This window comes from Artibeus jamaicensis, unplaced genomic scaffold, assembly GCF_021234435.1.
Source record: "Artibeus jamaicensis isolate MK-2021 breed Jamaican fruit bat unplaced genomic scaffold, CSHL_Jam_final contig_525, whole genome shotgun sequence".
In the NCBI taxonomy this organism is placed as follows: domain Eukaryota; kingdom Metazoa; phylum Chordata; class Mammalia; order Chiroptera; family Phyllostomidae; genus Artibeus; species Artibeus jamaicensis.
Genome location: NW_026521874.1, coordinates 15,488,294 through 15,514,785, shown reverse-complemented (window position 1 = coordinate 15,514,785; position 26,492 = coordinate 15,488,294). Strand labels below are relative to the sequence as shown.

Sequence of the window (26,492 nt, the reverse complement as noted above, 5' to 3'; positions counted from 1 at the left end):
TTTAAAGATAAAAAAGTAAAATAAAAGGAGGTTTGAAAAGCTCAATAAGGATACTTAGAAAATGTGATTAATCTGAAGCTGAACACCAATTTGTTTCTTCGGCATTATCATTTCTCCTGCAAAAGGTTACATTCCCTCTCAGCAGTCCTAAAAAAGATTAGCTTTCCTTACAAAAACCTCTTCCAGGGCTGAACACCAGTTCCTTAAATTGGGAAGTGCATTCGAAGAACTAATAAAAGCGTGCCAGCCTCTGTACCCACACAGCCCTGAAAGCCACACTGCACTCCTGTGCATAGAAAGGCTCAGCGACTAGGTCCCCACCACAAAGTTATTAAAGATACAGAGTGAGAATGCCAAGAAATGACTATTCAAACAGCTCAGATAAACTCACTAATATTACTGCATTTATAAGGGAATTAAGGATACCTACTAGTGATTGCTTAACAGGTAAATTTATTAAATACCCTTTAAGTCATTTTTCTTTACTTAGCAGCTGTTTTATATATATATATATATATATATATATATATATATATATATATATATATATATATTTGGCTAAGCTAATGGACTACAAAGAGATAAGCACTTCAAAAAGTTTCGAAAGAGAATGGATACCTTTGGCCAAATTCACACATTATCTCTCTACTCACAAGGATAAAATACTTACAAATGGTGTGTTTAAACTGCTAATTTTGTATTAAATGGGCAACCCAAGATTATCTCCAAAGCACAGCACTACTCATAATGGATAGCTCGCCAAACTACCATGGAGAAAGAGTGCAAGTTAAAACACTGCAGATAAAAATCGCAAACTTCAAAAGTCTCCTTCAAAAAGTGAAGAGTGTGTTAAAACATCTTTTCTCTTGGGAGACCATAAATCAAACATTTCTAAAGCCATCAGGGCACAGTGGAATCCTCAAAGAGAAATAAGGAGTCACAAATTGCAAGTTCTAAGATTCAGACTCGTCTTCAAGGCTGCAACTGAAATGTGTAGGAATCTTCAGCAGACCATCGTCTCTAAAGCTTATACATTAAAGACCATAATTATAACATTATTAAAGAAAAACATCCGAAAGCCTTTAACGTATGTAGTCACAGGACTCAAACAACATGTGTTTCCCTGTCTATTTACCCCGCAGAAGTTTAAGACGGGAATAAGAGCCCTCTAAGACAATGCTGCTAATTAATCGTCCAGCAGAGGCGCCTCCCCAGCTTCGTGAAGACACACCTCTAAGGAGCCAAGCCGCACAGCTCCCTGTCCTATCCACACCGAGCTTTGAGTCTGCACCAGAGAGGGGGAAAGGAAGAGGCTGCTACGCAGTCATTCCATACAGTCCCCTTCTCTTCATTCATAGCTTATCGGATAGTAAAGTGCAGAAGGCCCAAAGCTTGGGCCCTGCAGCCATGCCCATCACCCGAAAAGGTTCAAAAACAAGCCAACCATTTCAAATCGCCCCATCCGAGGCATGCATATTTACCACCATAAGTGCGCTGGCCGTCCACCAGCAAGTTGATTAAATCATAGCCAAGGAAGCAGGAAGGCATCTCTACCCAGCTCACCCACCATCCGCGGAGGCTTGAGCTCAGCTTCAAGCTCTCCCTCGCAAGCAAAGTGAAGGCCCTGTCAGCGAGCGACCCTATCTACCTATTCCCAGGCCTTCCTTAGAAGTCCCTGGCTCTGGAGCAAGCAGGCTGTCTCCCTCCCACCCTCTGTATAGGAAGCACGCAGAGAGGACTGCGTTCCACGGTCACTCCAGGGCACTCCTCCTCGGCCAGCTCCCCCTGCCTGCTGCTGCTCGTACAGAGTCCTGAACAGGATCAGCCCCCAGGTGAGGCTGCCCGCAGGTTCCAGGGAAGAGCCTGATTGTACTCCCCCTCAGACAAACCGGGCTGCTCCCAAAACGAACATGCATGGATGGAAAGCAAAGCCTGCTACCTGAAACGAGCCACCCCATCCTTCATCACTCATCTTTCCAAAGTTGACATTCAACAGGTAGTTCCCGGGACTTGCACCTGAGGCTAACCAACATACACAACCCGCCCAAGGGGGTCGCCCCAACGTGGGTGCCCAGACTCGAGGCTCTCTTTACTGCCCCCAGACTCACAGGGGGCCGAGCCCCCACGTGCGCTAGCCCCCAGCTTTGGCGCCCCGGAGGCCGCGTCCCGCCCGCTCTCCCGCCAGGGAGGGATGCCGCCGGCCCCCTCGCCGCCCCTCCCGCCCGCCAGCCCGCGGCGGGGTCGGCGGGCGCAGCCCCCGGAGCCATCTTGTGGCGACGGTGGCGCGGGGCCCGAGCGGCGGGCAGCTACCTGCACGATCTCGCCCTCCGCGCTGAGCGTGGCTCCGGCCCGCGAGAAGCGGCCCGTGAGGCCGGTGGTGTAGGTGGTGTAGTCTCCGCTCGGGCTCGACTCGAACAGCACCACCTCCACGAACGCCGTCTCCTTGGCCCGCGCCGCGCCGGGCCCCGCGGCCGCCAGCAGCAGCCCGAGCAGCAGCGGCAGCGGCGGTGGCGGCGGCAGGCGGTGGCTGCGGGGGCCGCGGGGGCGGCGGCGGCGGCGGCGGCCCGGGGCCCCTGGGCGCCCGCCCGAGCGTGGCCTCATGGTCCTGCGGCAGGAGGGCGCGGAGGGCGGGCGCGGCCGGGCATAGTCGCGGGCCGGCGGAGGAGCGAGTGCGGGCGGACGCCTCACAGCCCCATCGCGGCGGCGGCGGCGGCGGTGGCGGCAGCAGCGGCTTTGTGGGTCGCAGGCTCGGCTCCGCTCCCCCGGCCGTCGCGCCGCGGCCCTTTCATCTGCTCCACGTGAGGGGTTATCCCCGCCCCAACAGCGTCGTGACCCGCTCTCCCCTCCCTCCCGGCGCTCGACCGCCGCGGCCTCCCGGGGGAGCGGGAAGGCGGAGCGGGCGCGCCTGCGGCGGGGGGCGGGGCCCGGCGGCTGAACACGCCCCCGACCTCGCTCCGCCCCGGCCTGCGCCCCACCCCGTTTCCCCAGCTCCGCCCTCCGACTGTACTCCACCCCATTGTCCTTGCCCCGCCCATCGTCTTGCTCCGCCCATTGTCCTCGCTCCGCCCCGTCGCCTCTACCCCGCCCCCTCACCTTCGCTCCGCCCCCACGTTCACGCTCCGCCCCTTCATCCCCGCTCCGCCCCTGCAGCGCTTGGCCTTCAGCCGCAAGCATTTCTCTTCGCGGTTGACAGAGTTAGGCGGGAATGGGATTTGCTTGCTGTTCTCTGGTGATGTGCGTCCCCTCTGGAGGACCCACGCCGCCTAGTCCGGTACAGTAGTTAGGAGACCCTTGTCCTTCCCGGCTCCCCCACCCCAACCCACAGTTCCCAGGAGCCGGGCGCCCGCACCTGGCCCTCCACGCTCATTCCCACCTCCAGGATCAAATGGGAAAGGCCCTGGAGGTCAGGGGGCCGTTTGCACCTTAGCCATTCTGGCACGTGTCAGGTTCCTACACGGGTGTCGCTTAGACAGTTAATCTCAACGAGGTGGGGCGGAGCCATTTATCCATTTGGATTTTAATGGGGTTCATTTTTGTACAGCCTCGGAGACTATAACTCAAACATTTACCTGGAGAAGTTCTGAAACTGAGTCTTGCCTTAAGCAGAAGGCCAGAGGATTCCAACACATCACCCTTTATGCACAGATTGATGGCTGCCAAATTAATGTACCAAAGACATGTACTACAGGGCCTAGGAGTTCCCAGTTACCAGAAGATAAATTTTCAATTCCCTGCTCCTCTTTGGAACGTGCCATTTCCTTCCTCATCTAGTCCTCTATCAGAATGAAACCCTTCTTTTAAAATTCAGTTTCAATTCCCACTTCCTCTGTGAAGTCTTTCTTCATCCAGCAGAATGGCTTTGGTCAGATATTCACAAATATTTGATTAGAATGATCTGCTTCTACTGGCTACCACACGCAAAATATGAGAAAGAAAGAGAAAGAAAGAAAGAAAGAAAGAAAGAAAGAAAGAAAGAAAGAAAGAAAGAAAGAAAGAAAGAAAGAAAGAAAGAAAGAAAGAAAGAAAGGAAGGAAGAAAGAAAGACTATTTGAGAATCTATCTTGGGTAAACAAGGTTACATTTTAAAGTAGAAAAAAAGACTTTCATGATACAAAATAGATAATACACTTTTTTAAAAACCACAGATCTGCATTGCCACATTTGTACCACCCTGAGCTTTTGCTAAGGAGAAAGGTGCCTGGGAAAGCAGGGATCTGTTTGTGGTGGCTTTTTAGTTTTTCCAGAACCAAGCCTAACTAGTGCTAACTGAAACTGGGCAACATCAGTCCTGACGATTGTATCCCCCTAGGCTGCACAGTGCAGTCTTTATTGGGGAGACCAATTCCTGCAGCCCATCCATGACACTTTGCACTATTTAAAATTCAAGGTCACTGTCAACTGATGAATGGATAAGCCAATGTGGTATATCCATAAAATGGAATATTATTTGTCAAGAAATGAAGTACTGACACATTGATGAACCTTAAAAGCATTATGCCCTGAAAAAAGCCAGTCACAAAGCACCTTGTACTATATGATTCTATTTATATAAAATGTCCAGAATAGGCAAATCTACAGAGACGGAAAATAGATTAGTGGTTGCCAGGGGGTGGGCAGAAGCAGGAATGGGTAGTGACTGCTAACAGGTTTCTTTTTTGGGGTGATGAAAATGTTCTGGAATTAGATAATGGTGATGGTCGTACAACTCTGTACATATACTAAAAACCACTGAACTGTATACCTTAAAAGGGTGAATTTAATGGTATGTCGATTATATCTTAATATAATCATTAAAAATTTCAAAGTCAGCCCTGGACTGGTGTAGCTCAGTGGACTGAGCATGGGCCTGTGAAGCGAAGGGTTGCTGGTTCGATTCCCAGTCAGAGCACATGCCTGGGTTGCAGCCCAGGTCCCCAGTAGGGGACACAAGAGAGGCAACCACACATTGATGTTTCTCTCTCTCTCTCTTTCTCCTTCCCTTCCCCTCTCTCTAAAAAATAAATATTTAAAAAAAAATTTCAAAGTCATTAGTGGTATTTTCATGCAATCACATACACATACATGTACGCAGAATACTTTGTAAGGAGATTCTCAGCTTAGTTCAGATATCACACCTTCAGCAAGACATACCCAGGCTATTCTATTTAAAATCACAATGCACATCGTGTCCCTGACTCCCAACCTCCCTCAGCCTGGCCCCTCCACCCTCTCTTCCCCACCCCTGATGTGGCATTTATTACCTTCTAACATACTAAATAATTTGCCTATTTATTTTTGTCTCTCCTCCATATCCCACAAACATACATGCCAGAGAACAAACTCCATAACGGCTGGGATCTTGTCTTGTTCACTGACTTAGGAAAGCTGCCTGGCCCAGAGTAGGCACTCAGAAAATATTTTTGCATGAATTAATGACTAAATGACTTAGCAATAAGCTCATCCTCATGTATCCTTTCCATTTTGCAGATATTTGGGGCAGCTTGTTAACTGACAGCTGCTTAGGAACACTGGGTTTCATGGGATCAAAATAAATTCTGAACATGGAGAACAGTCCTTTCCGCAGTGACTTCAATGAAAACCCAGATAAGGGTAAAAAAAAACCAGGTTTCAATTTCTAAAACTCTGCTTCAAGAAATATGGTTAATAAGACACAGTCCAGCAACACAAAGGTAACATGATTCATCTCTCAGCAGTATAAAGCTGTTTAGAAATGGAGGTATTTACTGAGTAATGAAATTTCACCAAAATCTGGCAGGCAGTAAAGGGAGATGGAAAAGAACTTCAAATAAAAGATAAGACCCATTGGGTAGGCGCAAGGACTGGATAAGCAAGCTGGATCAAATGATACAAGTGAAGGAAAGTAATGCACTTTCATTATCTTTCATGACACATCCCTAGCAGACTGTCTTGAGTTGAACTTATCTTGTTCCTTTCCCTGTTTATCAGACTCAGATGAAAATAACCAACAACAGGCACATCAGCATCAGTTCAAACTGCCAGACCTTTGGCAAACCTCATTGACTTGGGCCAAAAACCACGCAAAGCTTCAGGAAATTTTCTGCCATCAACATTCTATTTATATGACCAAATAGAAAAGATCAAGGATTTCAAATCTATAAAAATATGCTTTAGCCCTGGCTAGTGTGGCTCAGTGGATTGAGTGCTGGCCTGCAAACCAAAGGGTCACCGGTTCGATTCCCAGTCAGGGCACCTGTGTGTGAGAGGCAACTACACATTGGTGTTTCTCACCCTCTCTTTCTCTCTCCCTTCCTTTCTCTCTTAAAAATAAGTAAATAGCCCTGGCTGGTGTAGCTCAGTGAATTGAGCGCGGGCCTGCGAACCAGACAATCGCGGTTCGATTCCCAGTCAGGGCACATACTGGGGTTGCAGGCCAGTTCCCTGCAGGCCAGTTCCCAGCAGAGGATGCATGAAAGGCAACCATACATTGATGTTTCTCTCCCTCTCTCCTTCCCTTCCCCTCTAAAGATAAATAAATAAAAATTAAAAAAATAAAAATAAAAATAAGTAAATAAAATCTTTCAAAAAAAAAAAAACATTTGCTCTAGTACCTGGAGAGACTTATGTGTATCTGTACTAAATAAAAACAGACATGGAAACATGCTCAGCTGTAAAAAGCTGGGTTTTAAATTTTGAGTTTTAAAAAATGTACATCAGGAGCAGCTGGGGAGGGTTTTTTCTAAAATCAAGTTTGATTTTCTGTGTGTATGGCCATTCTGTAAATACTTTGGGGTTTTTCATTTTTTTGAAAGGAGACCAAATCTGTGGGCTTTTCCCCCTGAAACATTACAAAAGAATCTGATTATTTACATGCAAATAAATTTCTTTGATTAAAAAAAAACGAAAACAGACAGGATATTCAGTGCAGTATTATTTTCAACAATAAACAACCTAAATGCCCACCATTAGCAGATTAAATAAATTATGGTACAACCATTTAATGTATGATGGAACACATATTAAGTAGCCATTAAGAAGAATGAAGAAGCACTCTATGAACAGATACAGGATGGGCTCCAATACATACTGCTTAGTGAAAAAGACGTGCATACGGAATGCTGCAATGGGGTTGGGGCGGGAAGGAGACAACATATGTGTGAAGGCTTACAAACATAAACTGTGTGTGGAAGGAGGCATAAGAAATGAGTTAATGGCTGTCTCTGGGTGACTGGGGGGTAGGGAAAGGATGGAGGACCTGCTTTTCACTGCATACCCTTTGTACCTGTTGAATTTGCTCCAAGACCATATATTACCTACTCACAGGTAGTAAAATAAAATCAATAGACTAATCTGCTAAATAAATCAACAGATGATAATATTAGTTCTCTATACAAAGGCATATTCATTCAATAAACATTAAACACCTACTATGAGACACTGGAATACAAAAAGGAATTGGCGTGTGGTTATGAAAGACATTAGCTTGGGGGAATCTATGTAATAGGTATACAGGACTACTCTGTAGTTCTGCAACTTCTTCTAATTATTTACAAATAGAAACTAAATTTTTAAAACTTGGATTGGCCGGTCCCTCTGTTCAAGTAGTTTCCTTCCTTTTTCCTTCCTTTCTTCTGCAAATATTTGTTACTGTATGGGATGGTTAAAAGTCATAAAGGGTGACAAACAATATACTTTAATTTTTTACAAAAGATTTTAAGTTTGAATTTCATTTTGCTTCTTTAAGATGATTCAAACTTAAGACCTGGTAGCATTCTTCCACAGTATTTATATCTATTTCTGGAAACTTTCATTTATTGTATTTAAACATCATATAATTCTCTTGAAAGGTACAATAGATGTAATATGGACAAGTAGCGGCAGTTCTTTCAAAACTCTTAGAAGTGCCTCTTCCACCTTTGAAGTATACCATCAATCTATGTCTACTTTACCCTTGAGGCAGAGACCAATCTGGGCCCCGATTCATCAGTGATTTAAACTCTGCTTCAACCTGTTCCTGCTTTGCAATGGCCACCCAACCAGGAGTCACAAACTCAAACAAAGCTCCAGGGGTCAGGCAGGGAATGTGACTGAGTGAGGTGGGCCAGGTGTAAGCAAAAATAACTAGCAAGTAAGATGGTAAATGATGAAGGTCCCTCGGGCAGGAACACCCTTAGGAGTGTTGGCCTGGGAACACACGGCTAGTCCAGAGGGCCGATAAGCACATTGTTGTTCTTGGGAACATGGGCCCATGATTCATAGATCTTCTGATTTGTTCAAAAGAACCAAAAATTCAGGTACATTTGTGGTGTCTCCTGATTTCTGAATGTTTGTAATAGATCTTTAAAATTTGTATTGTGTGGGACCAGGTAAATACATCTACAGCACATTTTCGGGCCAAAAGACACAGAAGAAAAGTCTTATTCTGAGTGGATCAGGTCATAAAACTATCACTCCTAGACTGTTAAGGTGGAGGAAGAGACAGAAACTTTAAGATCTACCCTGGCTGGTGTGGCTCAGTGGACTGAGCACCAGCCTGTGAACCAAAGCGTTGCCAGTTCCAGCCCTAATCAGGGCACATGCCTGGGTTGCAGGCCAGCTCCCCAGTAGGGGGCACGTAAGAGGCAGCCACACATTGATGTTTCTCTCCCTCTCTTTCTCTCCCACTTCCCCTCTGTCTAAAAAAATAAGTAAGTAAAATCATTTTAAAAATGTAACCACATGCCTATTTGACCAAGAAAGGTCGATAGTGCATGAGGAGGTCAGTACAGCTTTGAAACATATAAGTTGGGTTGCTTTTACACTGATTATACCTCTATTTGAAGATAAGAAAAAGAACTGAGAGAAAATACTAGAAGAAAATAATGACCAGTCACTTGCTTTTGTACAACTGTACAAGACAGATTGGCTGAGCACAGCAGTGAGTTAAGAGGATAGAGAAGAAAGAGTTGGGCGAGAATGCAGAAATGTACACACATTCCCATTCACACTGCGGGGGAAGCAACATCACTTTGCAGGGAGGTAATAATAAACAGGAATTGTTGACTCAACATCCATTCCTTGTGAGTAAAACTACCCCTTCCTGGCCCATGCCAGCTCTCTGTCACTCACAGAGTTCATCTCCTCATACAGGTGGGAATGTGATCTTGACTGGCCAATCAGAGTAATCCGCTCCCCTAGCTACAATGATTGGCTCAAAGGTAGGCATGTCACCAGATCAAAACCAATTAGTCTTCTATAAAATTTGATCTACTGAAAACTGCAGGACAGAAGGTCTGTATTCTGTAGGATCTCTATGAGGATCATGTAAATTTAAATTGTTTCTGGATATTTTTCCTAACTATATAGAAAACGGTACTGCTATAGGAGAAGAAAGAAAAAGCAGAGACAAAATGAGACAAACAGGAAGAAGGAATGTACTACTGTATTCTTTGAGCCCATGGATACATCCTTATCGCACAGACTCCTAACAAATACCACAACAATAAAGCTGAAGTTCAAGCACCATTGTAGCAACACTAGGAAGCATGCACGTGCATGTGCATGTGCATGTGCACACACACACACACACACACTCCAAAAAACCAGAGAAACTCTGAGATGGAAGTCAAGAAAACCAAATTTTGGTAAAACCAATTGAATCAAACACTAGTTTCATCTTGAGATCTTTAATATATATGCCCCACACCCACAATTACTACAGATCAAGAAAAATAAAAAAGTATTCCAAAGCAAAAGAACTAAAATGGGCAAAACATTCAGTAAATGGGTGAACGAACGAATGAATGCTCTAGTCTCTAGTTCTAGAGACTAGAGTTTCTTATTTCATTTTGAGAACACTTAAAAGTAATTTAGGACTTCCACCAAGATGGAGGCGTAGGTGGAAACACCTTGTGTCTGTGCACAACCAAATCTAAAAACAACAAAGTTTTAACAATAATAAACGCAACCAAACCACACAGAAAATCGACAATACGGAGTCTGAAAATAACGAAATGCTCAGCTAAACTGGTAAGAGGGGTGAAGCCAGCAGCGGAGCAGGTTGGCCAAAAAGATCCCCAACCCAGGTGGTGCACAAGCAGCTGAAGGCGCGGATCCCAGGTGCCGACTAGCTACAGGTGGACACAGGGAAGAGGCTCGGCTGGCTGTCTGTGGTCGGTCTAGCATTTGCGTGCAGATAAACCAGTGAAGAGGCGAGCATTGAGACCGAGAGGCACAGGGTGGCCGGCTCGCACATTTCCGCTTAGATAAACAGGCAGGGGCGAGCGGTGGGATGGACTGGGCCAGCAGAGAGGACCGCCATTGCTCCCTCTCTGACCCCGCCCCACATACAGCATCACAAAACAGCGACCTGGGTGTCCCCGCCTGGTAAACAACTAAGGCTCCGCTCCTCATACGTAACAGGCACAAACAGATAAAAACATGGCTCAAGAACAACTCAAAGCCCCAGAGCCAATAAATCTAAGTGATGAAGAAATAGCCAAACTTTCAGATGCACAGTTCAAAACACTCGTGATCAGGATCCTCACAGAACTGGTTGATTTTAGTCACAAATTAGAGGAACATATGAAGGCTAAACTAATTGAAATGAATGGAAATGCACAGGAAACCAATAGTAATGGAAAGGAGACTGGGACTCAAATCAAGGGAGTAGACCAGAAGGAAGGAAAAAATGACCAAACAGAAAAGAATGAAGAAACAAGAATTCAAAAAAATGAGAAGAGGCTTAGGAACCTCCAGGACATCTTTAAACATTCCAACATTCGAATTATAGGGGTACCAGAAGGGGAAGAGGAACAGTCATGAGTGGAAACCTTATTTGAACAAATAATAAAAGAGAACTTCCCCACTCTGGCAAAGGCAATAGACTTCCAGGAAATCCAGGAAGCTCAGAGAGTCCCAAAGAAGTTGGACCCAAGAAGAAACACACCAAGGCACATCATCATCACATTAGCCAAGATTAAAATGAAGGAGAGAATCCTAGAAGCAGCAAGAGATGAGGACAGTCACCTACAAAGGAGTTCCCATCAGACTGTCAGTGGATTTCTCAAAAGAGACATTACAGGCAAGAAGGAGCTGGAAAGAAGTATTCCAAGTCTTGAAATCCAAAGACCTACAACCAAGATTGCTCAATCCAGCAAAGCTTTCATTTAGAATGGAAGGACAGATAAAGTGCTTCTCAGATAAGATCAAATTCCAGGAGTTCATCATCACCAAGCCCTTATTATATGAAATGTTAAAGGGACTTATCTAAGAAAAAAGAGATAAAAAAGATGAACAGTGAAAGGACAGCAAACTCACAGTTATCAACAACCACACCTAAAACAAAAGCAAATTAAGAGGACAGCTAGATCAGGAGTGAACCATAGAAATGAAGATCACATGGAGGATTAGCAACAGGGGAATGGGAGAAGGAGAAGGGGGGAGAAGGTACAGAAAATAAGTAGCATAGACAGTAGATAGAAAATAGATAGGGGGAGGATAAGAATAGTATGGGAAATGCAGAATCTAAAGAACTTGAGACACGTGTTCATGAACTAAGGGGGGAGAATGGTGGGGGAGGGGTGTGCAGGGTGGAGGGGAATGGAGGGGGGAAATAGAACAAATGTAATGGCATAATCAATAAAAAACATTAAATATGAAAAAAGTAATTTATTATGCAGAAAACAGCAAAACTGTAATATTCAAATATGACATGGAATTCAGAGAAGCCTCACATTTTATGGCTGAAAGACACCTTAGAGGTCCCATAATATAGTTGTCATTTTTGTTTGACAGGTGAGAAAATCAAGACCTAAAGCCCACAAACTAGTAGATTGGTACAACTTATACAGCACAGCCTCCCCAGCTGCCTATACCTTCTCATTTGTACACAGATGATATCTGGCAATAATTAAACACAGCACAGATGTGATGTGGAAGAAAGATAAAACACAAGTTCCCTTTATTTGTGTGTGTGTTTGGGGTCACTGGTTGGCAGCAGCCAACCTTCTCCTACCCTGGTCAGCTAAAGCCTTAAGGATCTTGGAAGCCACAGCCACCAGGTCCCAAGCAATTCTTTCCAAGAACAGCTCTGAGAGTGGCCTTACTTCTACGGCTCTCACATTTTCCGTTGCTCTGGGCATCTTTTCCCTTTCCATTTAAGATAGAAGAAAGAAAAGAAAGATCAAGAAGCAAGAACCTGAAATGAAACAATGCTGAGTATGAAGTTTGAAAGATGCCCAAGATTGATGATGCAGAGTGGAACCTGGGGCAGCTCCTTTGGAGGACAAGTGAGCAAAATCTATCAGAATCCAGAATTCTCCACCTTTGGGTCCAACAAGCTCACTAATGTAAATTTATTTTACAGATACTTTTACACTTCCATGAAAAGATTTATTTACAAGGGACCTTCATTTTAGCACTGTTGACAGAAGCCAAAAAGTGGAAGAGTGTGTGGGTGGAGGTAGAGATCAAATAAAATCAGCACATGTTGGTAATTATTGCAGCTGGGTGTTGGACATATGGAACTCCATTGTACCATTCTCTTTTGTATATGTTTGAAATTTTCCATGATAAAGCATTTAAACATTTAAATCATATGTCCATTAACTGGATATTCTGCAACAGCTAAAAATTAAATAGACCCAGCCCTGCTTGGTGTGACTCAGTGGATTGAGCACCGGCCTGCAAACTGAGAGGTTATGGGTTCAATTCCCAGTCAGGCCACATGCCTAGGTTGTGGGCCGGGTCCCCACTTGGGGGTGTGCAAGAAGAAAGAGATCCATGTTTCTCTCATACATTCATGTTTATCTCCCTCCCTCCCCTGTCTCTATAATTAAATAAATAAAATTATTTTTAAAAGTTAAGTAAACCTATATGTGCTACTATAGCAAGAGTTGTAAGACATATTGCTCCATACAACACGCAAGGTATGTAACAGCATAGATAGTATTTTTCCAATTTATTTTTCTCTCTGAACCTCAGGTTTATAGAATTAGATTAGTCATGGAACACACATCTTGGCCCATATATGGAAAGCTTTTATTTATTTAGTTAGTTAATTACTTTTAATAATGTAATAATACCCATGATTCTACCATTCAAAATAAAAACTAGGACCTTGAAACATAATTACAATAAGACATTTACCATAGATTAAGAGAAGCACTTTTTATAAATTTTATTTTATTGATTATGTAGTATAGTTGTCTCAATTTCCCCCCGTTGCCCCCCTCTACACAGCACCCCCTACTCCCTCAGGCAATTCCCACACATTATCCCTGTTCATGGGTCATGCTTGTAAGTTCTTGACTACTCCATTTCCTGTGCTGTACTTTACATGCCATGGCTATTCTGTAACCACCTATTTGTACTTCTTACTCCCCTCACCTCCTCGCCCATTCCCATATACCCACCCCCCATCTGGCAACCGTCAAAATGCTCTCTGTATCCATGATTCTTCTATGTTTTTGTTTGCTTAGTTTCTTAGATTCTGTTGTTGATAAATATGTATTTATTGACATTTTATCATTCGTAGTTTTGAACTTTTCCTTAAATAAGTCCCTTTAACGTTTTGTAAAATAATGGTTCGGTGATGATGAACTCTTTTAGCTTTTTCTTGTCTGGGAAACCCTTTATCTGCCCTTCAATTCTAAATAATAGCTTTGCTGGGTAGAGCAAACTTGGTTGTAGGTCCTTGCTTTTCATGACTTTGAATACTTCTTGCCAATCTTTTCTAGCCTGCAAACTTTCTTTTCAGAATTCAGCTGACAGTCTTATGGAGACTCCCCTGTAGAGAACTAACTTCTTTTCTCTTGCTGCTTTTAGGATTCTCTCTTTATCTTTAGTCTTTGGAATTTTCATTATAATGTGCCTTGGAGTGGGCTTCTTTGCATCCATCTTGTTTGGGACTCTGTGCTTCCTGGATTTGCATGTCTATTTCCTTCACCAAATTAAGAAAGTTTTCTTTCATTATTTTTTCAGATAGATGTCCAATTTCTTGCTCTTTCTCTTCTCCTTCTGGCACCCCTATGATGTGAGTGTTGGACGTCTTGAAGTTGTCCCAGAGGCTACTTACTCTATCCTCTCTTTTTTTTAATTCATTTTTCTTCTTCTTGTTCTGATTGATTGTTTTTTGCTACCATATGTTCCAAATCATTGATTTGATTCTTGGCTCCATCCACTCTACAGTTGTGTCCCTGTACATTGTCCTTTATTTCAATTAGTGTATCCTTCATTTCTGACTGGATCTTTTTTTATGCTGTTGAGGTCCTCACTAAGTTCCTTGAGCACGCTTATACCAAGTGTTTTGAACCCTGCACCTAGTAGATTGCTTGTCTCTATTTTGTTTAGTTCCTTTTTTGGAGTTTTGATCTGTTCTTTCATTTAAGCCATGTTTCTTTGTCTCTTCCTTTTGGCAGCCTCCCTGTGTTTATATTTCTATATCTTAGGTAGAGCTGCTATGATTCCCTGTCTTGCTAGCATGGCCTAATATAGTAGGTATCCTGTAAGGTCCAGTGACACAGCCTCCCCTATCATCCAAGCTGAGTAGTTGAGGTGTGCCCTTCATGTGGGCCGAGTACACCCTCCTCTTGTTGTTGAGCTTTGATTGCTATCAGCAGGTCAATGAGAGGGATTTACCCAGGCCAGTCAGCTGCAAGGACTGGCCATGACCACTGACCAACAAAATGTGGTCTGTAGCTATCCTCTGGGTGCACAAGCTCTGCAGTTTTCGGGTGGTGCAGGCCAAGGTCAGCCCCCATCTGTGTTCTGCCCTGTGGCCACCCTGCATGAGCTATAAAGCAATCTGAGTGGCTGCTACTTGTGCTGGGCCTGGAGATTTCCAAGTGAAGCCAATCTATGAATCTAAGCTGGCTGCTGCTAGTGCCACACGTGGGTCCATTTAGCAAGAGGTACAAGGGCTGAGGGTTGTGGGCTTACTAACGCTGGATGTTGCTTGTTTGATAGCATTTAGGAAGTTGTTAATTATGAGCCAAGATCAGCCATTCATATCTTGGGTGGCCCACATGTTGAATGGGACAAAGTCTCAGGGGATCTCCGGGGCAGAACAAACAGTGTTAGCCAGGGTGATGGAGTCTCAGATATGACACTCACCTGCTGGCTCTGCATGGGGAGGGTTCAGAAAAGGGACAGTGGCCTCTGCCTGCCTTTCTATCTGGGAGAAAGCTGTCCCCCAGCTCCCACCTTGATACCAGACACTTCAGTTCCTCCCTGTATGCTACTGGTGCCTTTTAAGCTGGTACCCTAGTGCTGGAACTCAGAGGGAGTGAGTCTTAGTAAGTCCATGTGTGGGTTCTTTAAGAGGAACTGCTTTGACTCAATCACCACTGGTTTTTGCAGCTTGAAGTTATGGGGACTTATCTTTCTGGCACTAGAATCCTGGGCTGGGAGCCTGGAGTCAGGCTGGGACTCCTCACTCCCGAGATATCCCTCCCGAATTTTTATCCACCACATGTAGGTGTGGGGTCAGCCCACTCAGCATCTCTACCTCTCCTACCAGTCTGGATGGATGTGGTTTCTTTAATTTTATAGTTTTCAGACTTCCATTCCACTCTGGTGTTTCTGATGTTCCTGAGTGATGGTTGCTCTATATTTCAGTCATTATTTTGATGTGCTTGTGTGAGGAGGTGAGCCATTTTACCTATGCCACCACCGTGACCAGAATTCAAGAGAAACACTCTTCACAAGAGCAAACACTTGGAAATAGCCTGAATGCTCAACAAGAGAAGAATGAAATGAACAAACTGTGAGGTATCCATGCAAGGAAGTATTTATTATACATGACTCAAAATTAGTGAACTTCAATGACTCATGATAATATGGATGAATAGTAGCAATATAATATTATGTGGAAAAATAAAGATAGGCCCTAAAGATTATACTCATTATTATATCATTTTATGAAGTTAAAAGCAACTAAATTGAATAAATAAAAGTTGCAGGATTACATATAGATGCAAATAAAGTACATAAACAGAAAGCAAAGGGTTCAAGATGGTACATAACTCAAGGGGGAGAGGCAGGGTGCTGAGATGAGGAATCTTATAATTAAGTGTTCCTTGTTTGTAAAACAAAAACATATATATAAACGAACACACACACACACACATATATATATATATATATACATATGAATGACACTCTTTCTCACTCCACCCCACCCAAGGTACAGAAAAAGCTATCACCAGAATTGTTTGAAAAAAGGAAAATGGGAAGTCTGGGATGAGAGAGATACTGAATGAATGGAATCCTTTCTCTCACAGTAACAGAAATCAAACTCAAACTGCCTTAAGGAGAAAGAGAAATTAAACGGTTCATGTAACTGCAAGCGAAGGGTAATTTCAGTTTCAGACCAAGCAGGATCCAAGGGCTTACAATGATGTTATCAGGTAGTTTCTTTCTTTAGCTATCAACTCTGCTTTCCTCTCCAATATCATTTTCCTCAGTTTCTACAAGCCAGGTGCCTCTCTTCCAGGCTCTTAGCATCCGTGCTGCCAACACTCTCAGTGAAGAGAGCACTTTCCTCTAGACTCCAGCCCAAGTCCTGAGCTGACTCTCATTGGTCATTGTTGGTTTAGTAGATCTCACCGAACCAATCACTGTGGCCAGGGAGATGGAATTTGCTGATTGGCTAGATCTGGTTCAGTTGCCCCTCTGTGGAGCTGGGCCCTTCCAACTAGATTGACTAAGACTGGCCAGTGACTGTTTCTCCTTAGCAAAGATGAGATGGATGCTGGGCTGGCAGAACCCACAATGACAAAAGTAGATGCGATGGTCTCCTCCTTGCCTGGCTTCTACCCCTGGGTACAGATGTTCCTCTCTCATTTCTGTCACATCTTAAGCAGATCCCTTTTAAAATGCGGATCTTGCTGCACAATGTTTATCTCTGTGCGTGTCTGTTTCATCCTACTAGACCGTTGAACTCCTTGAGGAAAAAAAAACTACATTTTTCACTGAAGTCAGTAATTCTGGGCAAAATGGCTTACACAGAACTGGCACAAAATCAATATTTGTTAATTGAATGAATAGCTTTTCGGTCCATGCCAAAAACAAAGTCCCGACGTCCAAGGCTGTTCCCGATCAGGTCTCAAACCATCCTTCCTGCCCCTTCTGCACCTTCAACAGCCCATACATCAGCAGCTACCCCGCTCTGTGTCTTCATTCTGCTGCTCCCTTAGCCTGACTGCCCTTTTCCCCACACCCAAGGGATTAATGAAGGAGAAACCTGGAAAGGTTGGTCAACCAGCTTTCTGATCACAAGACCCTGCAGTTGAGATTTTTAATTAGACTGCTCAGCTTCTTCTCACCTCCCCTTTTCTTAACACTAGTCCACACACACCTGAGACTGTGTTTGGACAAATGGACTCCACCTGTCTCCCCTGCTGTAGTTGGTTCTCTGGCTGAAGAAGTCAGAACCATGGTGCTAGTAAGTGAATGGGTGGTGCTGGAGCCAGAAAGGATGGAGAGGCTGCTCCTTGCCATGTGAAACGGTAACAGCAACTCCTGTTTATTGAGCATTTATTATGTGTCAGGCCCCATGCCACGGGCTTTGCATGCATTTTCTCCTGTGGTACCTACATGAGGACTGTAGTATCCCCATTTTATAGGTGGGGAAGGGGAGAGAAAGTGGCTTGCCTGAGGTCACAGAGATAATATGATGAGGCCCAAACCAGACCTGACTCGATGCTAGAACCCTTGCCCTTCACCCCAGAATAGAGGAGAGTAAAACATGTGCTTGGTGAGAGGAATTACGTAGTCCCAGAAAAAGAGAGAGAAGGGGACAGTAGCTGCCTTGGCTCCTGATGCCTTTGCTGGTCCCGGCCCCTGTCTTTCAGGAAGCGTATGCTTTCCGATGTTAGGTTAACGCCCTAAACCCTAACAGTTCGTTCTCTTTCATGAGAAAACCAGTTCTGTGTTGTTTCTTTTGCCACTGACAAGCTGTGTGTCCAGGGCTAGTTCTCTCCTCGGACTTGGGTTTCCTGCTCTGTGAAATGTGGGCAATGCTCGCCCCACTCCAGAGAGTGGCATGGGGATTACACGAGATGATGAATGGGCCATGGAGGGCATGGTAACTGGCACATGGATGCCCACGATGGCCGTCAGCTCTGCCTCCCCCAGTTCTGAGCTGAGGGCAGGTTCTGACTGTCTATGTCTGTGCCCACCACGCCTGGCACTGAGACATGCCTATAGAAAGTGCTCAGCAAATGCATGTGCTAACGGAACTGGAGTGGCAGCCGCTCCAGTAAGCAAGACTTCCTAACTTCCATGTGGTTCTCAAGTCCTGGTGCTGAAGATATGCCCACACTCCTGTCTGTTTCTCCAGTGAGTTAATGATTTACCTTCGTTTAATTCTGTTTAAACGGACATGACCCCATTGGTGCCCAAGTCTCTGTCTCTGCCAAAATGGCTCAGGGATCAAAGGAATCCAAAGCCACAGGAAGCCCTCCCACGGCCCCCTCCCGGAACTGTCCTTTAGCCTGCTGGCATCCACCTCTGCACCACTGTGCCCTCGACCTTACCCGCCTTTTAGCCATGCTCTGGCTAGCCCTTAGCTTCTCTTTGCCATTAGGCTGCCTTTCTCTGGCCTTCACTGCCTGGTGCTCCTTAAGCCTCCCTGGGTCCTTCCTGCTTCTCTCTGTAGATGAAGTATCTCAAGGTGTCTGGAGGAGATTCATTTATTCCACTGAGGACACTGGGAGCCAAAGATCCTTCCTCAGTGGCTGTCACTTACACCTCCTTCCAGGGTGCTGTCCCCCCTCCCAGACCTGGGGATCTGGACCTGCCTATCAGTACAAGAATTGCTCTGCGCCCGGTTTAGACACGCTTCATGCTGCCACCCACCTCATACCCTCTGTCCTGCAGTCTCGGTTCCCTGTCCATTAGCTTTTCTGGCTCCCCACTCCAGCTTCCTGCTTGTATTCGTCTCCTAGGGCTACCGTGACAAATTGCCACAAACTTGCTGGCTTAAACCAACAGACATATATTCTCCATAGTTCTGGAGGTCAAAAAGTCTAAAATCAAGTTGTTGCCCGGGCCACATTCCCTCCAAAGACTCTGGGGGAGGATCCTTCCTTGATTCTCCCAGCTTCTGGTGGCTGCCAGAGTTCCTTGGCTTGTGGCTGCATCGGTCACTCCAGTCTCCGCCTCCATCTTTGCGTGGCTCTCTTCTTCTCTCTTCCCTCCTTCTCTCCTCAGTCTTTCTGTCTTCTGCCTCTCATGAGGACATGCCATTGCATTCAGGGTCTACCCGGTAATCCAGGATAATCTCATCTTGTGATCCTTAAATCAATTACATTTGCAAAAACATGTTTTCCAAATAAAATCACATTTACAACTGCTGGGCAGACATATGTCTTGAGAGACCATCATTCAACCCACTATTAACTGAGACTATTAACAATTAGTCTCAGTATTAACAATTCAGCCAGTATTAACGGAGACCAGAAGAATACGAGCATGCGCGGTAGTAAGAACAAAACCAGTGGAGGCTATTGGTGATACAGGACCTGGCCAATATGGCTGGAGCACAGGGGAGTGGGGAGAGGTGAGGCTGGGGACTTCGTGGTGGGGTAGTTCATGCAATACCTAGTAGACTGAAGCAAGATCAGGGCTTTTCTTCATGGCACTGGAGACCCATGAAAGAAAGAGCTTTAAGTGGGAGAATGACAGTCAATTGTCATTGATTATTGAACATCTGGTGAACAGACAACTTGTTATCCATGTAGAAAAAATGGGGGAAGGGCTCTCTGCATCATAACATACCCAAAAATCAATTCCAAGAAGACTAACTACCTTAACTTGAAAAGCACAACTTCAAAAGGCAAATATTGTTTTGACTTTGGTGTAGGAAAAGTTTCTTAAACAAGTCAAACCATAAAGGAAAAGAGAGGGAAATCAAACTTTAAATCTTCTGTTAAACAAAAGGCACTATTAAAAGGGGAGAAAAAAATGCAAACCACAGATGGGAAGATTTTTGCAATATGTAATCAACGAAAGATCAGTATCAGGAAGACAGAGAGCATCTATAAATAAATAGGATAAAGATAAGCACCGAATAAAAAAGTAAGCAAAACATCAACAGGCAAGCCACAGAACAGGCCATCGGAGTGGCCAATACGTGTGTGAAGAAATTCGCTTACAAACAGGGAAGAGCAAATTAAAACCACAGTGAGATTCATTCCACAGCCATCAGATTGGCAACAAGTAACGTCTGATAACACCAGTGCTGATAGCGCCGTGGAGCTGCAGGAACTCACACTGCTGGAAGAGCGCAAGTAGGCACTATGGGCTTGAAGAGCAATTTCACAGTACCTGGTGAAGTGGTGAAGCCGAGGGTGCGCACCCCCAGTAACCTCTCAGTCACACTCCTACACGCACATATCTGTGAAGAATCTTGTTTATGTGCACAGAGGGGTGGATACAAAGTGTTCAGGGAACACTGTTTGCAGTAACAAAAAAAAAAATTTGAGAAGAAAATGACCATTCACAAGAGAATGGATAGCTGAGGCACATTCACCATAAAAGAGCTCAGAGCTGGAAAAGTGCATGAACTACAGGGACGTGCATCGACTTGGCCAATTCATAAACGTTAAATAAAAGGCGAAGAAGAATGCACACTGTATGAGTTCACCAAAGTCAGCTGTACCGACATGCAAAATAATGCCCCTTCTTCTTAAGGTGTATATATATATAGATGTAATAAAGTTACCCAAAAAAACCTCATGGGAATAATAAATACCGAGCATGGGACAGGGTTTACTTGGGGGAGAAGAAGAGAGTGGGAAGGGCACAGGGGAGAGTGTGTAGTTTGGGGCTGTTTTATTTCTTAAGCCATGTGGTGGCAACGCAGGTGTTTATTACCTGACCCTTCATATCTTTGGTTTGCCAAATATTTTACACTTAAAAAAAGGCGATACCAAAGAAGGTATATAAATATCATTAGGTCATCAGGGAAATGCAAATCGAAACCGCAATGAGACACCACTTCCTACCCACCAGGATAGCCACGATATAACTCATTAATTAACAATTGGTGAGAATGCAGAGAAACTGGAACCCTGGTGCGCTGCTGGTGGGAGTAGTAAATGGTGCAGCTGCTACGGAAAACAGTGGCAGTTCCTCAGAAAGTTAAACATAAGTTCACAGTATTCTCCAGCCCTTCCACTTCTAGGCATTTCCCCAAGAGAACCGAACTCAGGGACTTGCACACCAACATTCGTAGCAGCCTCATTCACGATAAGCAAAAGGTGGAAACAACCCGATTGTTGACCAACAGATGAACAGATCAACAAAACGGGGTTATACATACCATGGAATATTATTCAGCTATAAAAAGGAATGAATTCGATACATGCTACAGTCCGGATGAAGTCGAAAACATGTTAAATGAAATAAGCCAGACACAAAAAGACAAATATGGCCCTGGCTGGTGTAGCTCAGTGGATTGAGCATAGGCCTGCAAACCAGGAGATCATGGTTTGATTCCCAGTTGGGGCACATGCCTGGGTAGCAGGTCAGGTCCCCAGTGGTAGGGGGGCACATGAGTGGCAACCACACATTGATGTTTTTCTCCCTCTCTCCCTCCCTTTCCCCCTAAAAGATAAATAAATAAAATCTTTTTAAGAAAGGACAAATATGTTATTTCACTTGTCTGAAGTATCTCGAATAGGGGAATTCACAGGGACAGAAAGCAGAGTAGTGGTTACCAGGGGGCTGGGGAATTATTGTTTAATGGGTACAGAGTTCTGTTTGAGATGAAGAAAAATGTCTGGAAATAGACAGTGATGTTAGTTGCACAACATCTGCATGTACTTATAATGACACTGTATTGTGCAATTAAAAATGGTTAAAATGATCAGTTTTATGTTATCTATATTTTACTACAATAAAAAATTTACCAAAAAAGTAAAGAATGGAAAAAGATATATCACGTAAATTCTAATAAAACTGTAGTGACTGTATTTTTTAAAAAATACTATAGCAGAGTAACACACTACCAAATCTAAGCTAATTGTCACCAATAATTGCTTTAAATGTATTAGTTATTAAACAATAAGCTCTTAAAAGTAAAGTTTCTGTCCCAGAGCATGCACATTATTTAGTGAAATTTTTATTGAAGGTTAACATATTTGGAGGGAAATGCACAAATTATCAGTGTACAGCTTGATGAATTTTTAGAAAATGAACACATTTGTGGAACCAGCTACCAGACCAAGAAACAGAACATTACCCCACCTCCAGGAAGCCCTCCTAACACGTGCTCCAGCCCAGACACCTTCCCTTTAAAAGTAACCATTGTCCTGCCTTGGCTGGCATAGCTCAGTGGATTGAGCATGGGCTGCAAATCAAAGGGTTACTGGTTCGATTCCCAATCAGGGCACATGCCTGGGTTGCAGGCCAGGACCCCAGTGGGGGACACATGAGAGGCAACCACACATTGATGTTTCTCTCTCTGTCTTTCTCCTTCTCTTCCCCTCTTTCTAAAAATAAATAAGTAAAATATTTTTTTAAATGCACACTCTTATTCTATTTTTTAAAAAAAGTAACCGGTATCCTGACTTTGATTACGACAAACGAGTTTTATCTGTTTTTTACCTTACTGTAAATGGAATTATATGGCCTATTGTCTTGTGGCACTTTTAATTCTCCATTATGTTTATGAGATTCATTCTACAGTGGCAACAAATGTTAGTTCCTTCATTTGCACAGCTGGTTAGAATCCCAGAGTGCAGATGTACCCCAACTTATATACCTATTTTACTGCTGATGGGATCTGGGGCCGTGTGTAGTGTTCACTATCAGGAAGAGCGCCGCTGTGGCCACTCCTGTGCACGCCCTTTGCTGCACATGGATGGACGTTTCTGTCGAGCAACTGCCTAGGAAAAGAGATGTTGGGCCATGGGGTGTGTGCATTTTGTCAGCTTCAATAAAAACTGCCAGTTTCCCAGAGTGGTTTCTCAATCATCACTCCCGCCAGCAGCGTGTGGAAGTTCCAGTCATCCCACATCCTCAACAGTGCGTGTTGTTAAATGCCTTTTTCATCTTAATCGATGTACAGGGTACCTGGCCTGCGTACTTTTAAGAGCTTTGGTTCATGTTGGCCAAACGGACCTATGGAAGGTTGCTCTGATTTGCATTTCTGCCAGTAATGCCCAAGAGCTCAGAAATCTTGAGTTCCTTGATGAGTTCAAGGTGAAAAATATGTCCCCAGTGGTCCCTACAAAAACCTGCACCATGTTCCCTTGAACTTGTACGGTGTATTGCCTTTTGCAAGGTACTTTCAGATATAGGATCTGATTTGACCCTTACAACCTGAGACAGGTAGAACAGGTATAATTGACCCAGGTCTTCTGTCTTCTATCCCAGTAATGCTAATAATCGAACACATTTATTGATACCCATTTTTAAATCGCTGGGGGCTAAATCATACAATGGAGATATCTTCCAGGAATGAAGCTTGAGTTTGTTCCAAATTTACATGGAAGAACCTGATCTTTGTGCCTAAATGTAGATACATTCTGTACCTGGGTCTGAAAATCCCAAGCAAAGTTCTGAAGGTCAAGGGCCAAGTTGAGTACATGTTCTCCTACCTCTTAATTGCTTTGAAATGTGTTCACCAACATTTCCACACAAGAAAAGCCTTTTTGCTAAGCCAATGAGCTAACGCATCATCTTCTTCAACCCCTGCTAAGCATTATAATCATGTAAAGAAGGAAACTTTTCTGTCTCTACCCGATGTACAAAGTCACTGAAGTATTGACTCCACACCACCCAGAACCAGCCTGAATTGGTCAACACCCAAGAGATCTCTGCTATTCAAGCCCCATTACATAGAATGCTGACACTGGAAGTATTTTTAGAAATAATTTAAGGTTAACAGAGAGAACAAAAAGTGTTGTTGTTTTTTTCTCATGGGCCAACTCTTACCAGCTGTGGTGTTGAAAAAGATTCCAAGGCTGTGTCAGGGCTCAGTGGGAAAGGCTGCTGGGGCTGGTGAGAGATACCCACCATAATGCAAAGCGGGTGGGAAGGCACGCGGGACGTACGATTGCTGTGTGTGTAGGCCTGCGCTTCTCAGTTCATGGGTGGAAGCTGGTACTCAGAGGCGAAGTCCCCCGGCCTTGAGTACACAGAATGTCATCTGACAAGCCGGGCCAGTTTCCTCGTTCAGACCGCGGCTCTCCCTCTCTAGGGGCGGCCTCAATGGACCATCCCGGCACGTGCTCTTCTAGACATCAAGCAAGACGGTATCACTAAATTGCTTTCTCCCAAACAAAATCTCCATCTACACCTCAGGTTTCCTCCTTCTGGGTGTCCGTTTGTCATTCACAGGCAATTTATTTCCCTAACCACATACGTAATCCATGACAGAGAGGTAAGTGATAGATCCAAGATTTCATGGGTTATCCAGACCTGTTCCCTTGGGTGGAAGTTTGAGCGTCTAACCAGCTGGGGAGAAAGCTCGAGTTTGTGAGCCTGACGTTTTGGAAGGGGTCCGGGGACCAAAGCAAGAGAGCGTATCAACCCCCGGCATGGAACAGTAGGAGCCAGCAGAGCAGACTGGGTCCCAATGTTCTGATCGCCCCCTAGTGCTGGAAGTAAGAACAACACCCGAGGCGAGTAGTAACATTTTCCAGCTGCGAAGAATTGACATCAGACATCTTAATTCAATCAAAACCCTTTATTTCAAGTTCTTACAAGGACACTAATCCTACCAGATTAGTAAGGAAGTTGAGCAGGGCAAGGTCCGAAGAGGTAAAAGGCAATCACTAGGACATATGGTAACTTACAGGTGAAATCAGGACTAAAACTAAGTCCTAAATGTCGACTGCATTCAGGCCGTTTACCACAAAGTGACAAACTCAAGAAATAATTTTATTTAAAGAAGCTAGGACCCAACATAGTACATGCTATAAAACACACAGCAAAGTGCATATAAAAAAGTCTTTCTTCACCCTGGCTGGTGTGGGTCAACGGACTGAGCACCAGCCTGCAAACTGAAGGGTCACCGTTGGATTCCCAGTCAGGGCACATGCCCGGGTTGTGGCCCAGGTCCGCAGTTGGGGGTGTGCGAAAGGCAACTTATCGATGCTTCTCTGCCGCATCAATGTTTCTCTCCCTCTCTCTCTTCCTTCCCCTAAGCATAAGTAAATAAAAGGTTTTTTTTCTTTTTAAGTCTTCCTTCTTTTAGAATGTCAGTTATTTGATGTCAGAACCTTCGGAAATGTACGGAGTACCATGAGGATTAAGAACTGGTAATGACAATGACGATGGCCTTTCCCATCTATCATGCTATTCCCTTGTGCCAGGCACTGGGCTTAGCGGTGCTTGGCTGGTGTGACCACTACCCCATCCTCCTTCTGTTGTTCATTCAACAATACTCATGGAGTGCCTCCTCTGTGCCCGGAACCGCTATTGGTGCCAGAGAGGCCAGAGTGGCCGAAACAGAGTCCCTGCCCTCAGGAAGACTGAAGTCTAATTGGGGGAGCTGGATGGTAAATCAGTGACCAAACACATGGTATGTGGGTGTTGTGGACTGAAAGTCAAAGCCCTAAGCCCCAATGTCTCCGTCTTTGGAAATAGGATCTGTAAGGCAGTAATTACGGTCAAACGAGGTCAAAAGGGCGTGAGGGAACTGATCCAATAGGATTAGTGTCTTAAGACACCGAGGGCACTCGCTTGCTCTCTTTGCTTGCCTGTGTACGAAGAGGTCATGTGAGCGCACAGTGAGAAGGCCACTGCTTGTAAGCCAGGAAGAGAACCCTGACCTTGGACTTCCTGACCTCCAGAACTGTGAGAAGATAAACGTCCGTTGTTTAGGCCACCCAGTTTATAGTTTTGTGTTTTGGCAGCACAAGCTAAGATGGTAGAGTTGTCATAACTTCTCTGAGGAGAAATGAGGCAGGGCCAGGGTGCCAGGGGCTTCAGGTGATGGGAGGTGATAGGCTGCTCCCACTAAGCTGGTGTGGAAAAGCGTCTCTGATAAGGTGCTGGTGTGCAGCTCAAGGAATTGTTTACATGTGTCATGCTCATGCATCACCCACCCAGATGGAGATAGCAAACATTTCTAGAACCCCAGCACACTCCCCGGTGCCCGACGCCAGTCCGTATCCAGCTAAGGGTCACCACTGTTATGACTTCCATCAGCACGGACTCATTTTGTATGTTTCTGAACTTCATGAGGGTGGAATCCTATAGCATGTTGATGGACATTTGGGTTGTTTCCAGTTTGAGGCTATTATGAATAAAGCTGCAAAGAACATTTTTAAACATGGCTTTTAAATTTTTTTCTTTTTTTTTTTTTTTAGACCAAGCATTCAGTTCTGTTGGGTATAGGCCAGAATTAGAATTGCTAGGTTGTTGTAGAGTGTACATATGTTCAGGTTTAGTAAGTACTGACAATATTTTTTTTCAGAGCGGTGATATTAATATATGTTTCCACCAACAAAATAAGAAAGCACCAATTGCTCCTCACCAACACTTAATATATGTCTGTCAGTCTTTAAACTTTAGCCATTCTGGGGAGTTTTTCATGA

At 44.4% G+C, this 26,492-nt stretch overlaps 1 protein-coding gene across 3 annotated transcripts in view; it reads right to left on the bottom strand.

Annotated features, from left to right (window-relative positions):
• The window catches only part of ZNRF3 (zinc and ring finger 3), a 198,614-nt gene that overhangs the window by 136,001 nt on the left and 36,121 nt on the right, over positions 1 to 26,492 (bottom strand). The window contains exon 1 of one of the 3 annotated variants that reach the window (XM_053669619.1): positions 2,311 to 2,877. The exons of the other annotated variants lie outside the window; for them this stretch is intronic. Coding sequence (XP_053525594.1) covers positions 2,311 to 2,601 — 291 coding nt within the window. The 5' untranslated portion in view covers positions 2,602 to 2,877. Of the gene's footprint in view, positions 1 to 2,310; positions 2,878 to 26,492 lie in introns of those variants that run through there. 3 annotated transcript variants of the gene reach the window in all.